The sequence below is a fragment of the Coptis chinensis genome, chromosome 3, assembly GCF_015680905.1.
Source record: "Coptis chinensis isolate HL-2020 chromosome 3, ASM1568090v1, whole genome shotgun sequence".
Taxonomy (NCBI): domain Eukaryota; kingdom Viridiplantae; phylum Streptophyta; class Magnoliopsida; order Ranunculales; family Ranunculaceae; genus Coptis; species Coptis chinensis.
The window spans coordinates 28,018,510-28,030,895 of NC_141458.1; the positions used below are offsets into that span (position 1 = coordinate 28,018,510).

At 38.3% G+C, this 12,386-nt stretch overlaps 1 protein-coding gene across 1 annotated transcript; it reads left to right on the plus strand.

Annotated features, from left to right (window-relative positions):
• The first annotated feature begins 1,966 nt into the window (after positions 1-1,966).
• Positions 1,967-4,128, plus strand: LOC147508972 (ABC transporter I family member 17-like). The gene is made up of 4 exons (XM_086601305.1): positions 1,967-2,180; positions 2,268-2,588; positions 3,061-3,248; positions 3,573-4,128. Exons 1-4 carry the CDS (start codon positions 2,165-2,167, stop codon positions 3,825-3,827), a joined length of 780 nt encoding a protein of 259 aa, XP_086457431.1. The 5' UTR covers positions 1,967-2,164; the 3' UTR covers positions 3,828-4,128.
• Positions 4,129-12,386: the final 8,258 nt, after the last annotated feature.

Sequence of the window (12,386 nt, forward strand, 5' to 3'; positions counted from 1 at the left end):
CTTGCATACTAATTTGCAACTACCACTAAACTATCCACATGCCGGATACTGGGAAAATGGCTATGGAGATATGGTACAGAAGAAAATGGTCTTTGGAAGAATGTTATTGAAGCTAAATATGGGCTTAGTGACAATAGTGGTAAACTGACGGATGTAAAGCAAACATATGGATGGAGTTTGTGGCGTGGTATTCAAGCTTCCAAGGGGATGCATTTATCTACCAATGGTGTAACTGCATGGGACCCTCACCTTATGAGAAGAAACCTTTGTGAAAGTGAAGCGCAATCACTTGCAGCTTTAAATGCACTACTCTAAGGTATCCAACCTAACGATGGAGACGATACATGGGAATGGAAATGGTCAAAGAACAAGATTTTTTCAGTAAAGTCTTTCTACATGAAACTTTTTAATGCCAACCGGGTCATTCTCTTACCCCTCAAATCCTTTTTCTCACAAGCTCATGTGGGAGGTATCTATCCCTTCAAGTGTCAAGTTCTTCAAGTAGTGTTTGCTATGGAATAGGACTCTTATCGTTGACAATTTGAGGAATAGGGGAATGAACATTCCAAATAGGCGCGTGTTGTGTCTAGGCCAAGAAGAATCCATTTTACATGCTTTCACATCTTGCACGGCCACCCGATCAATTTGGAGCAATTTACTTTCCAGCCACCCCATGTTGGTAAACTCTATTTAGTCGGTTGAGGTAGCCAAGTTTTCTCAAAATGGCCTATACTTCATGCGAGAAGACTTAGAGAACACATTTGGGCAATCTTTCCATATGTCATTGTATGGTCAATATGGTGTGCTCGAAATGAAATCATCTTTAGAAACGGGACACTGTGCATTGACAAGCTGATTAATAGGATCAAGGGAAGCATTTGGGCATGACCTTGTATGAAAGAAACCACTTTCGCAGTTCGTCGAAATCACCACTTTTCCGATTTGGTTTTCAATTGGACAAAGATTATCGACAACCATTGGTAATGTATTTCTTTGTAGTGGTACGGTGTGAGGCTCTCACTCACATTTCCCCACTGACATGGAGAGCACCTATTTGTAACACAACCATATATATATATATACCACCCCCACTAAACTACCCACTAACACATAATGACCACAACCCACTTATATCAAGTATTATGGGTTGTTTGTTTTTTTTGAATTCAGCATTCAGAGCCTCTTAAACTTAAGTTTTAAGCATTCAGAGTTCAAAACTTGCTTGTTTTTTTTAAGTAGTTTAAGTATTCAGTGGTACTTTCAACATTCAGCATCCAGCACAAAAGTTTATCCTGAATGATGAATTCTAATACTTGAAACGAGGAAGTCCCTTCTTACCCTTTCTTAAGAACCCAATCTCATATACTTTCTTATCTTGACCTTTATGACTTCAAAATAGGTTATTCAAAATTTGATGTTGGCGTCACGGGTTTTTCATTTTTTTGGGTGAATGATATCCACTTTGTTAAAAATAGAATTACATATATATTTTCTGAAAGTAAACAAAATATGAAAATAAACCGTTAAAATATATTTGTGAAAGCATATTTTAAATAAATTTATTTTTCTTTTCTTTTCTTCGATAATCCATCTCCCCTCCTCAAATATAATATATATTTTGTTTTACAATAAATCAAGTTAGGGTTTAAAATAGATAGTATGAGTAAAATTGTCTGAATGATTTATATTCAACCTTAAGAGCCATGTTATTCTAACAGAAAACAAACATATTTTTCAGAATTCATCAATTAGGATTTAACATTCAGAGGGTGGGCCATTCAGCATTCAGCATTCAGAAGCTAAGAAAAACAAACGACTCCTTAGTGTATTATCCACGTCCACTAAACATTACCCCACTATAACCAATTACTCTAAAAGCTCCGTGTGCATACATGCACATACCATAACGTGATCCCATAAAGATACAGTTTGATAAAATGCTCCACCATATAATAGACTTTGAAAAGAAAAAAAGTGAATAACTATCATTATCAAAAGAAAATAAAAGAAGGTGTTATCTAGTGCTACATGCCCACTCTTATCATCAAAAACTCTCCTCAACTCGTATTTAACTCTCCTCAACTCGTATTCCAACTCTCCCCCTCTTTCGCTCCTTCCCTCAACTAAACTCTGTCAGTATTAAGCAAATCATTCTCTAACAACAATGGATACAAACTCAGGTAATTCTCTTTCCAATTTTCTCTTTTTGTTAATTGACAACAAGTCAACAGGCCCATTGCCTTAAATCTATATATTGTTTTATGCAGATAGTTCACAAGACCATTTGATTGTTGCCATGGAGGAGCTGGATCCGAAACTAAAGTTTCGGGTATGTGATTTAAACAAAGTTTCTGATGCAGGTGTTACTATACTACGTGGTGTATCTGTTGATATACCAAAAGGAATGATAATTGGAGTTATTGGGCCAAGTGGCAGTGGTAAATCAACGTTGTTAAGAGCTTTGAATCGGTTATGGGAGCCACCTCTGGATACAGTGTTCTTTGATGGTAAGGATATTTGTGATCTTGATGTGCTCAAGTTACGTCGAAAAGTTGGAATGCTGTTTCAACTTCCGGTTTTATTTGAAGGTACGTTTCCATCCGCTATATATCAAGATTGGGTTTTTCAGAGTGCCTCAATAGTACGGACAACTGGAATTTTTGTACTTTGGTCCTTGTGACGAGATTGTGTTAAGAATTAAGATCAGCTAACCATTCCCCTCTTTAAAACTGCTCTAGTCCAAATAGAAAGCATTGAGCAAAATTTGTTAGTTCCTTCTTGAGTTGTGAACTTGTGATTGAAGCACTAAAACTGGGTGCAACGTGTGCTGTTGCTTCATCTATGATTTAAAACACCCGAAATTGACATGTTCTTGTTATACACTTATACGAAATCTTTGTAAATGAGTGAATGAACATAGACTTATACAATAATCATAATACTTAAGGTCATTTGTCAAATGCATCACTTGATGAAAATTTGTGAGGACTTATTGGTACGTGCAAATTAATAATATCATCATACCCTATACTACTCTAAATTTTAATTGGTGAAATTTAGGCACTGTTGCTGACAACATAAGGTATGGACCACAGCTGAGGGATGAGAAAATACCAGACATTGAAGTATCGAGGCTGCTTAACCTTGTCGACCTTGATTCCTCCTTCACCACAAAAAATGGCAATGAATTATCAGTCGGTCAAGCTCAAAGAGTTGCACTTGCTAGGACTCTAGCGAATGACCCCGAGGTACTTAGAATAACTAGCATGATACATGAGCTACGCACCTATGGGTTAAACACTCTCCCTCCAAAATTAAATGATCAATAGAGTAGTAAAACAGTCATAAAAAAATTTTAAAAAAAAATGTGAAAAGTAAAACCGTCACAAAAAATGGATCAAGAGTCACACATAAAATAATATTTAAGTACTATTGCAGTACACTAGGTGGGAGCCGGATTTTTCAAAGTAATTAATATAAGTCTTCTGAAATTTTTTAATCACATCAACACACAAAACTAAATTAATGTATGCATATAATAAACCTTGACAATTTATTGTTTCATTTTGAAGGTGCTATTGTTGGATGAACCGACGAGTGCACTAGATCCCATATCGACACAAAACATAGAGGATGCCATTGTGATGTTAAAGAAAAGAAGTGAGTTGACAACGATCATTGTCTCTCACAGTGTCAAGCAGATCCAAAGAATAGCTGACATTGTATGTCTCCTAGTGGATGGAGAGATTGTTGAAGTCTTGAAACCAGTACAGCTCTCTGAAGCCAAGCATCCCATGGCTCAAAGATTTCTTGAACTCAGCTCATGAACTTTAAAAAAAAAATGTCCATCATAGTTGGAAGCTTGGACAATTTTGTTACCTATAAATAAAAATGTTAAATACCTGTACTGCCGGTGCAACTAAAGGTTTGTAGATATTCACGAAAAAACAACTAAGGGTTTTTAGTGAATTTATTTGTTTATATATAAAGTTTGCTTAGGCTTACATGTGCCTCTGCTAGCAAGTAAATTATAAAGATATGTCCCCTTTTCCTATTGGAACCTGGAATTATTGTCTTTATGAGCTTCAAATCACATTTGAATACATTACTAAAGGTTTGTTGTGTGAACGGAATGTGGGTGTTTTTTTTTTAAAGGTTTGGTTTGCTTGGAGTTTTCTGTTGGTATGTTTCTTATATGGGTTGTTTAACAATTGAGTTAGCACATTTGTATTCACGTAATAATCTTTCTATGAATGTGTCAAACGAAGCATTTGTGTACCTAGTACATAAGTACATAACAAAAACAGTACTAATATTTTGGCAACTAAAAAAAGTCCGTGACCAAACAAATATGAACTACACAAACTGTAACTGCACACCAGGGCACAGTACGTTCACACAAGACCAAATATTTCGATGTTGGGCAATATATCGGACCTTCAAAAACTGATATATATCAGATATATCGATATATCGGTGGATATTTATCTTTTTGTTGACCGGTTAAAATTTTGTTTTGTATGGTGACATATAAGAAAATACTGAGATTATTGCTGATTATATAAAAAATATCATTGATATATTAATAAAAATCGGTAAAAAATTGGTCAAAGTCAACAATCTATCTATATCGGTTGATATATAAGGGCGCAGTACATTCGCAAGCTGTGCACGGGGTCGCTTTACCATCTCCTTCTTTTCCTTGGGATCTCCTAATAATCCAATGAAATCATGATCATGAATGCCACGATTGTAATCATAAACTTTTTTCTCATAGATGATGGTCATTTTCTCGAGCGTTAGGCTATTACGGAGCAAATAGTTTGTAAACTGAATTTCATGAGAAGCACCTCTAAACCCAATAAGCATAATATCTTTGAGGTGGAGATACGGAGAATCAAAAGGCCTCTGCAATTTTGAAGCGTAGAGAGACTACACTTTCATGGGGAGCGACTAGTGTTGCCCATGACATTTACGCTTTTTTGGTTCAATTGGATGATTGTAATTTTTATTACATTAGTAGAACAACGAACATAGTAGCTCCTAGTATAGCTAGTAGAGGTAGGCGGGCGCCACCATACCCTTGTCTAGACCGTGCCTCGGTGAGGTCATTAGTAGAAGGGGCGCGGTATTGGCACCCCACTTTATGGGATTGGCACCCCTTTGGCAAAAAGTAAAATAATAATGATTATTCCTTATATGTCTTTTTACACCCCACATACCCGATAGTTTTATGACATCAGGTTGCCGCAAGATCCCATATCCCATATCCCATATCCCACGGTAGGCAGTTGCCGCGAGATCGCACAATCTACGACATTGGGTTGCCATGAGATCTTATATCCCATGACAGACAGTTGCCGCGAAACATTTTTTTTTGTGTTTTTTGTTTTTTTTTTCACTTCAAATTTTGCGTATTGAACACACACGATATATGGATACCTCATTTTCTTCTATAAACTTCTTTATACACTCCAATAACAACACCAAAACCATGACAAAAAATATATATATACAATCGAGACATAATTTTACTATCTCGCGGCAAATATTTTCATATGCTATAAGAAAAACTTGTAATCAAATTAATAAAGAAGAGTTTTAATAATTAACACAAGTAAAGACTCTATTTTAGTGAACACAACCATCTCGCAGCAACTAACTTTTTTTACGGTGGCTATTAAAAAAAATTTAAAAGAAAAAAGGACCACCCACAACAACCACCTTCCGTGGGATATGAGATCTCGCAGCAACCCAATGCCGTGGATTGTGCGATCTCGCAGCAACTTCTTTCCGTGAGTGTTTTTTATGTGATTAATGCAGGGGTGCTAGTACCTTTGAATTGGCCAAATGGGTGCATTTCCATAAAGTGGGGTGTCAATACTGTAACCCTAGTAGAATTATGTATGTGATGTAATCTTAGGGAGTCTTCCTAGTTTGGTTTGCTCCCTTTTGCTCAAAAATAAAAAATAAAAAATAAAAAAATAGGCCTCTGCCACTTCTTCACACTCTTTAGCCGACACATGCAACTACAACAATGAAAAAAAAATACTCGATTAAGGGGATGTATAAAAAGTAATCAAGTTGATTTTTCTGGAAACAAAACTAAAGTTAATATTCCAAGGCTTTTTGAAATGAGAACTGTGGGGGTGAATAAAATAAGGGACTAATAGTCGTACAAAGTTCGGTCTCCAAAGCTGCTATGCTACTAGGAACCAGAAATCCTATAGTTACAGTTCCAACGAAGTCTAAGCTCTCCTGCGGCTAAAAGCAGATTTCTCCCCCCTCTTTTCCCCCAACTTCATTTTTCAAAATTTGAATTGTAACTAATCTTCAAAGTTAGTTTGTTTGGTCTTCTCTCTCAAAAAGTCTTCTCACAGCTTGTTTGGAAGTTCCATCTCATTTTTTTTCCTGGGTTTAGTTGAGGACACAGATCTACCTCCTCATAAGCCCTCTAAGACTAAGATATAGATAGTGTTTCTGTAATCCCTGGTCAAGCCCCCCCCCCCCCCTCTCTATCTTCTTTCTCAAGTTTCCCTTTTTCATATGGATATCTTGAATGGGGACAACACCAACACTGTTGAGCAAGGGCATTCAACCAGGGAAAAAATAGAATAACTACAAGTTGAAATGCAAAACCTTTTCTGCTCAAAAGAAAAACAAGTGGTTGATATTGGGTGCAAAAATAGGGAAGAGAGCCCAGTAGAGAATACCACCTTGCTGGGCAAGTTGTATGGAGGAAAACAAATATCTCTACAAGATCTAGCGGACGAGTTGCATAGGTGCTGACAAACTAGAGGTAAGACAAAGATAGAATCAATATTAAAAGGCTTCTATAAGATGGGTTTCGAGAATACAGATGAATATGAGCATGTCAGGAAGAATGGTCCTTGGTTGATACAAGGTTTTATTATGTCGGTAAAGAAAGGGAAGTACATAGAGAATTTAGCTGAAGAACATAAGTTCGACTTGGTTGATTTTTGGGTTCAGATTTATGGACTCCCGAGGGATCGGATCAATGATGAGAATGTTAGTAAAGTGGTTTTAAGCCTCGGCAAAGTTAAGGAGGTTGACCTGTGTTGTTCATCTGAGTTCAAAAAACTGGTTGCAAGGGTTAGAGTTAGGATGGACATTAAAGAAAGATTGCTTAAGGGGATAGATCTGCGAACGGAACTGGGGGAAGTGTTTCCAATAACTTTTAAATATGAAAAATTGGACATCTTTTGCTACTTCTGTGGATGTATCGGTCATGATATACATTACTGCACTCAAAGAGAGAAATACAGTATGGACTTGCGGAAGTATTGTGGATCGCCCAGGGATATCAAGAATAACTTTTCCTTCATGCTTAGAGCAAATGTGTTCTTCAATGGTGCTGCAAACACATGTCCTGCATCAGTAACGATCTCAGGTACTCTGCAAAAACCTAGATATGATCAAATTCCAACAAGGAATAGAGGCTCACCGGCGAAAATGCACTGGCATGGGGCGGGGTTGCTGACAACACCACCAAGGAATACACACGTGGAAATTGTCTCTGATGTCAGGCCTTTGGGTGTAGATGAAAGAGAGTCTAGTTTGATAGAGATTAGAACGGATATCTCAGAAAATACGTCTTTTGCGCCAGTTACCGTTGGAGTTTTAGTTATGGGAGGCTCAAGTCTCGATGCTTCGGAACAACGGCTAGATTGTATGGACCAAGCCCAAGGGGAACAAGGCCTTTCATCGGGTTTTTTTCATGGACCTATGGCACAGGGGGTGGCCTTGGTTGTATGGGGCCCAAATAATAGTATTTCGGGCATGGACTTGGCCTTGGTCAAGGCCTCTGGAGCGGACGAGTCTGGCCCGACCTAAAGAGATACATCAGGTGATAGATGAAATAAAGCTATGGGAGATCTGGGTCATGCATCTATAGAGCTAGGAGCCCTAGCTCTGGAGGGCGACTTCTTAGGAACAAGTAAAAATCTTGTGGTTGATCATGCCTCACCAAACATTATTTCTCCCTTTTCCAAGGTAATCATTCCTTTTCTTGAGAACAACGAGATAGATGGGATTAAACACGCCTCTCTACCTTCTGGTTCTGGACGACCCAATTTTCGATTCATTGGGCTACCTGCACGTGGAAGGGGTTTTAAAACTCTGGCTTCTCGAGGAACAAAAAAGGTGGGTTTTAAACGAATTGAAGCAACAGGACAGATCAAGGGCTTTGTGTGGGAACAAAAAGGAAATTGCTCACAAGTGTTGAAAAAAAATCTTGTTACCATGGATGATGGTGGGTGGGAGAGACGCAGTATAAGACTGGCTGAACATATATCTAAGAAGGCTAAAAGAGATGCTGATGATATGATGGCTAGAGGTTTCTGGGGCACTTGCTTATTCCGAAAGAAGCCCCTATTATCTCTATCTCCAGTGATAATGTGGAATCTATTGAACCATCTCTTTCAAATCACTCTCTGGATTCTAGTGTCCCGTCAAAAGTCTCAGGACCAGATGTTCCAGAGGAGGAGATCACATCGGATGCTTTCTCTGAAGAGGAAGAAGACCCATCAGAGGAGATTGATTTAACATGGTGGTATATAATGATGAACTATAGGATGAGGTCTCGGTCGGAACTGCTCCTTTGGATTGGTACAAGGTAGTCAAGATGGGTTTGGTTATGATTCTGAGGATAGCATTTCTCAGCATCAGCCTCTTGCAATAGATGACTCGACAGTGGCGAGACGTCATGTTTTCAAGGGCAAGCAACAAAGTACTGGTGAATGCTAAAAAAAGCTAAGAGGCTCTCCTAGCGGATATGGTGGTGATGAAAGTTCCAGTGGTGTAAGTGGTGAGTCTGCAAGTAGTGGAGGTCTGTGTAGTCCTCCTCCAGGGTTCGCGGTAGCTGTCCCCAAACAGCTGCCTCTTCAGAAATGATACACGCCTGGAATTGTCAGGGAATAAGTTCCTTCAGGGCAATTCAAAATCTAAAGGATCTTGTAAGGCAACACCAACCAGATATCTTTTGCTTGTCTGGAACAAAAGTGGGGGAGAGTAGGATTATTATGTTAAGTAAAGTGATTAAGTATGAAAACTTCTTCTGTGTTCCTGCTTGTAGGCTTTGAGGTGGTCTTGCTCTTTTCTAGAGAATAAGAGTCAATCTTGAAGTGCTAGTAGCTACGACAAATCAAATAACAGGTAAACTTTCTGAGTATAATAGTCTTACTCCTTGGTAGAAATACCAAATTCTTTTATTTGTCTACTGTGTATAGGAGAAAGAAAAATAACATAGATAAGATAAGAGATAATGAGGGTAACTAGAAGGAAGGTAGGCAGGAGTTGGGGTTAGTTGTTAAAGAATATTTTGATGATATCTATACTTTTGATAATCCTGCTAGTAATGATAATATTTTTAATTTGTTATCTCTTTGCATAACTGATAGGAGAAAATGAGATCCTTATTGCTTGTCCCATTGGGGAGGATATCTGGCATGTGGTAAAGAAGATGGGAGCTCTAAAAGCCCCAGGACCTGATGGTTTTCAGGGCACTTTCTATCAACAGGACCTGATGTTATAGGTCCTTCTATTATTGACTGTGTTAGGAATTTCTTTGATAAAGGTTGCATGAATCCTAGCTTCAATGAAACTTTTATTACTTTAATCCCTAAGATATCTAATCCTGACCACATGTCTAAGTTTAGACCTATTAGCTTCTGTAACTTCTGTTATAAAATTATGGCTAAGATTCTTGCTAATAGACTTAAGGCTCACATAAATAAGATTGTCTCTTCTTTTCAAGGAGCCTTCATAAAAGGTAGAAGTATAAGAGATAATATTGGTCTTGTTAGTGAAATTTTCCATAATATGAAACATATGAAAACTAAAAAAGGGTTTGTAGCCTTAAAAATGGATATGGCCAAAGCCTATGATAGAGTTGAATGGTCCTTCATAGATAATCTTTTTCAAAAGCTGGGGTTTAGTGCTAAGTGGAGACTCTTTATCTCCCAATACCTCTCTATTGTATCTTACAGAGTGCTGTTGAATGGCTCTCCCCTTGAGAAGTTCAATCCTGATAGAGGCCTTAGACAGGGATATCCTCTCTCCCCTTACCTATTTATTCTTGTGTCTGAAGCTTTATCCAGAATGATTGCTAAGGCTAAGAACAATGGGGATATTTATGGCATTAAGATCAGAAGGAATGCCCCACCTATCACTCATCTTTTATATGTTGATGATCTTATCTTATTCACTAAAGCCAATCTGGTAGAAAGTGGGAAGCTTAAGAGCATCCTTGAGGAATACTGTGAAGCTTCTAGACAAAATATAAACTATGGTAAGTCTAGTATCTTTTGTAGAAAAAATGTTCATAATATGCATAAAAAGATTTTGGAAAGATTTTGAAAAATGAGATTTTTTGACAAAAAGGATAAGTATTTGGGGGTCCCTATTGTCCTATCTCATAAAAAGAAAGAGGACTTCGATTATTTAGTAGATAAAGTACATAGTAAGATTAAGGGCTAGAGAGCAAAAGTCCTTGCTCAAGCTGGTAGAAGTACTCTCATACAAGCTGTAGCCCAAGCAACTTTTTTATATGCTATGGCAACTTACAAGCTCCCTAGATCCACTTGTAAAAAGATGGATAAAGCCTGCAGACATTTCTGATGACAGCAAAAACATCCATAGCATTGGGTGAGATGTCATTTATAAACCCAAGGCCTTGGGTTGAGGAATGCTGGAGACATAAACAAGGCAATGCTTGCAAAACTGGCTTGGAAAGCTATAAAAGATAATACCTCTATATGGGCAAAAACTTTCTTAGCTGCCTATGGGAAACACTGGTTTGATAGTAAAGCTGACCCTCCTCCTAGGACCTCTTGGTTCTGGAAAGGTGTTCATAAAATTGCCAGAGATATGGAGCATTGGGAAGGGGGAAAAGGTGAAAGTCATGAAACAACTTTGGATCTTCCTGAAGAGTGCCCATATTACTCTGGAAGAGGCGATGTTACCTGATAGACCAAACCTTGAGGACCTTAGAGTGAGGGACTTGATGCTAGGGGATGGCAATGACTGGGACTATCAAAAGGTGGATATTCTTTTCCCACCAGAGATAACAACCTTGATAAAACAAGTGGTGATCATACCTACTAGTCTAGCAAGTGACACTGTCAAATGGGTGGGACCCAAGAATGGCTTGTTATATGTTAAGTCTGCTTACCAGTTTTTGAAAAGAGAGGAATGGCAAGGGGGCACCTCCTCCTTTAATCCCAAAAACATAAAGACTCATTGGAGAACTCAACTTAGTGCTAGCAATCAGATTTTCCTATGAAAATTGTATATGAACATCCTCCCTACAGGAGATTTGTTGGCTAGAAAAAACCTTAAAGGGGACTATACTTGTCCTTTTTGTTGGGATGAACCTGAAGATCCCATTCACATCTTTTTCCAATGTGAATGGATAAAGATGGCCTGGTTTGCCTCTGAGCTGGGGGCTAGAGTTGAAGAGAGGGTTGATATGCCCATAAGGGATTGGCTGGATGTTTTCCTTGACTGGACTCAGACAACAGACCCTGGACTTGCGGAAAAGGGTCTGCTAGCAGCTATCATCTTGCAAGAGATATGGGAGATGAGGAACAAAGAAAAGTTTGAGGGAATATCTCCTAACAGAGATAGTCTCTTGAGGAAAGCTTATGCCAAGTGGAATAGGGGTATCCAAGCTTTTAATGAGAATCAGGGAGTGAATTATTCTAAATTAACTTTCTCTAAAACATGGCTAGATAAAAATAACAACTCAACTTTCCCCTTGGTTGAGGAAAACACAATTGTAATTAGATTTGGTGCTGCTTATTGCAGGGCTACGAGGACTGCTGCAATAGGAGCCTTGGCATGGGATGGGGAAGGAAAGCTGTTGGGAGCAGCTACTTGAAGGTTTGAAGCTGAAAGTGCAGAGGAGGTAGAGATGGTGGCGTTAGAAGTTGCTGCCAAACTAGCTAGGAGCACAAGAGAGATGTCTTGCCTGTTTGAGGGAGTCACAAACAAGTCATTATGGGACTACAAAACTCGAGTGAGAAGGACTCTATGAACTGGATATTAGAACCTATTAGATGTATGATCTAGGGATTATGTAAGCCTTTAGTTTTTTGCCAATTTCACTAGATTAATAGACAGTTTAATGGTGAAGCTCACAACCTTGCAAAGTGGGCTTCCTATAACCAGGATGTGAACTCTCTGCCTGGCTTTCTTTTGGATTGTAGTACTGTACCTTTAATGCTATAATGATATATATGACATGTTTCTATCGAAAAAAAAATACAATTACAGTTCCAATTGGTTGTAGTTTAAGATGTTTGTAGCACGACATTTGCTCAGTCACATTCCGGTATGATATAACCAAAAACCCATTTAGTGTATTT

What these genes read in the sequence shown, in the direction of transcription:
- LOC147508972 (XM_086601305.1), top strand. An exon ending in ACTTCCGGTTTTATTTGAAG is followed by an intron (nt 2,589 to 3,060) that starts GTACGTTTCCAT and finishes GGTGAAATTTAG; the next exon opens with GCACTGTTGCTGACAACATA. An exon ending in CTCTAGCGAATGACCCCGAG is followed by an intron (nt 3,249 to 3,572) that starts GTACTTAGAATA and finishes TTCATTTTGAAG; the next exon opens with GTGCTATTGTTGGATGAACC.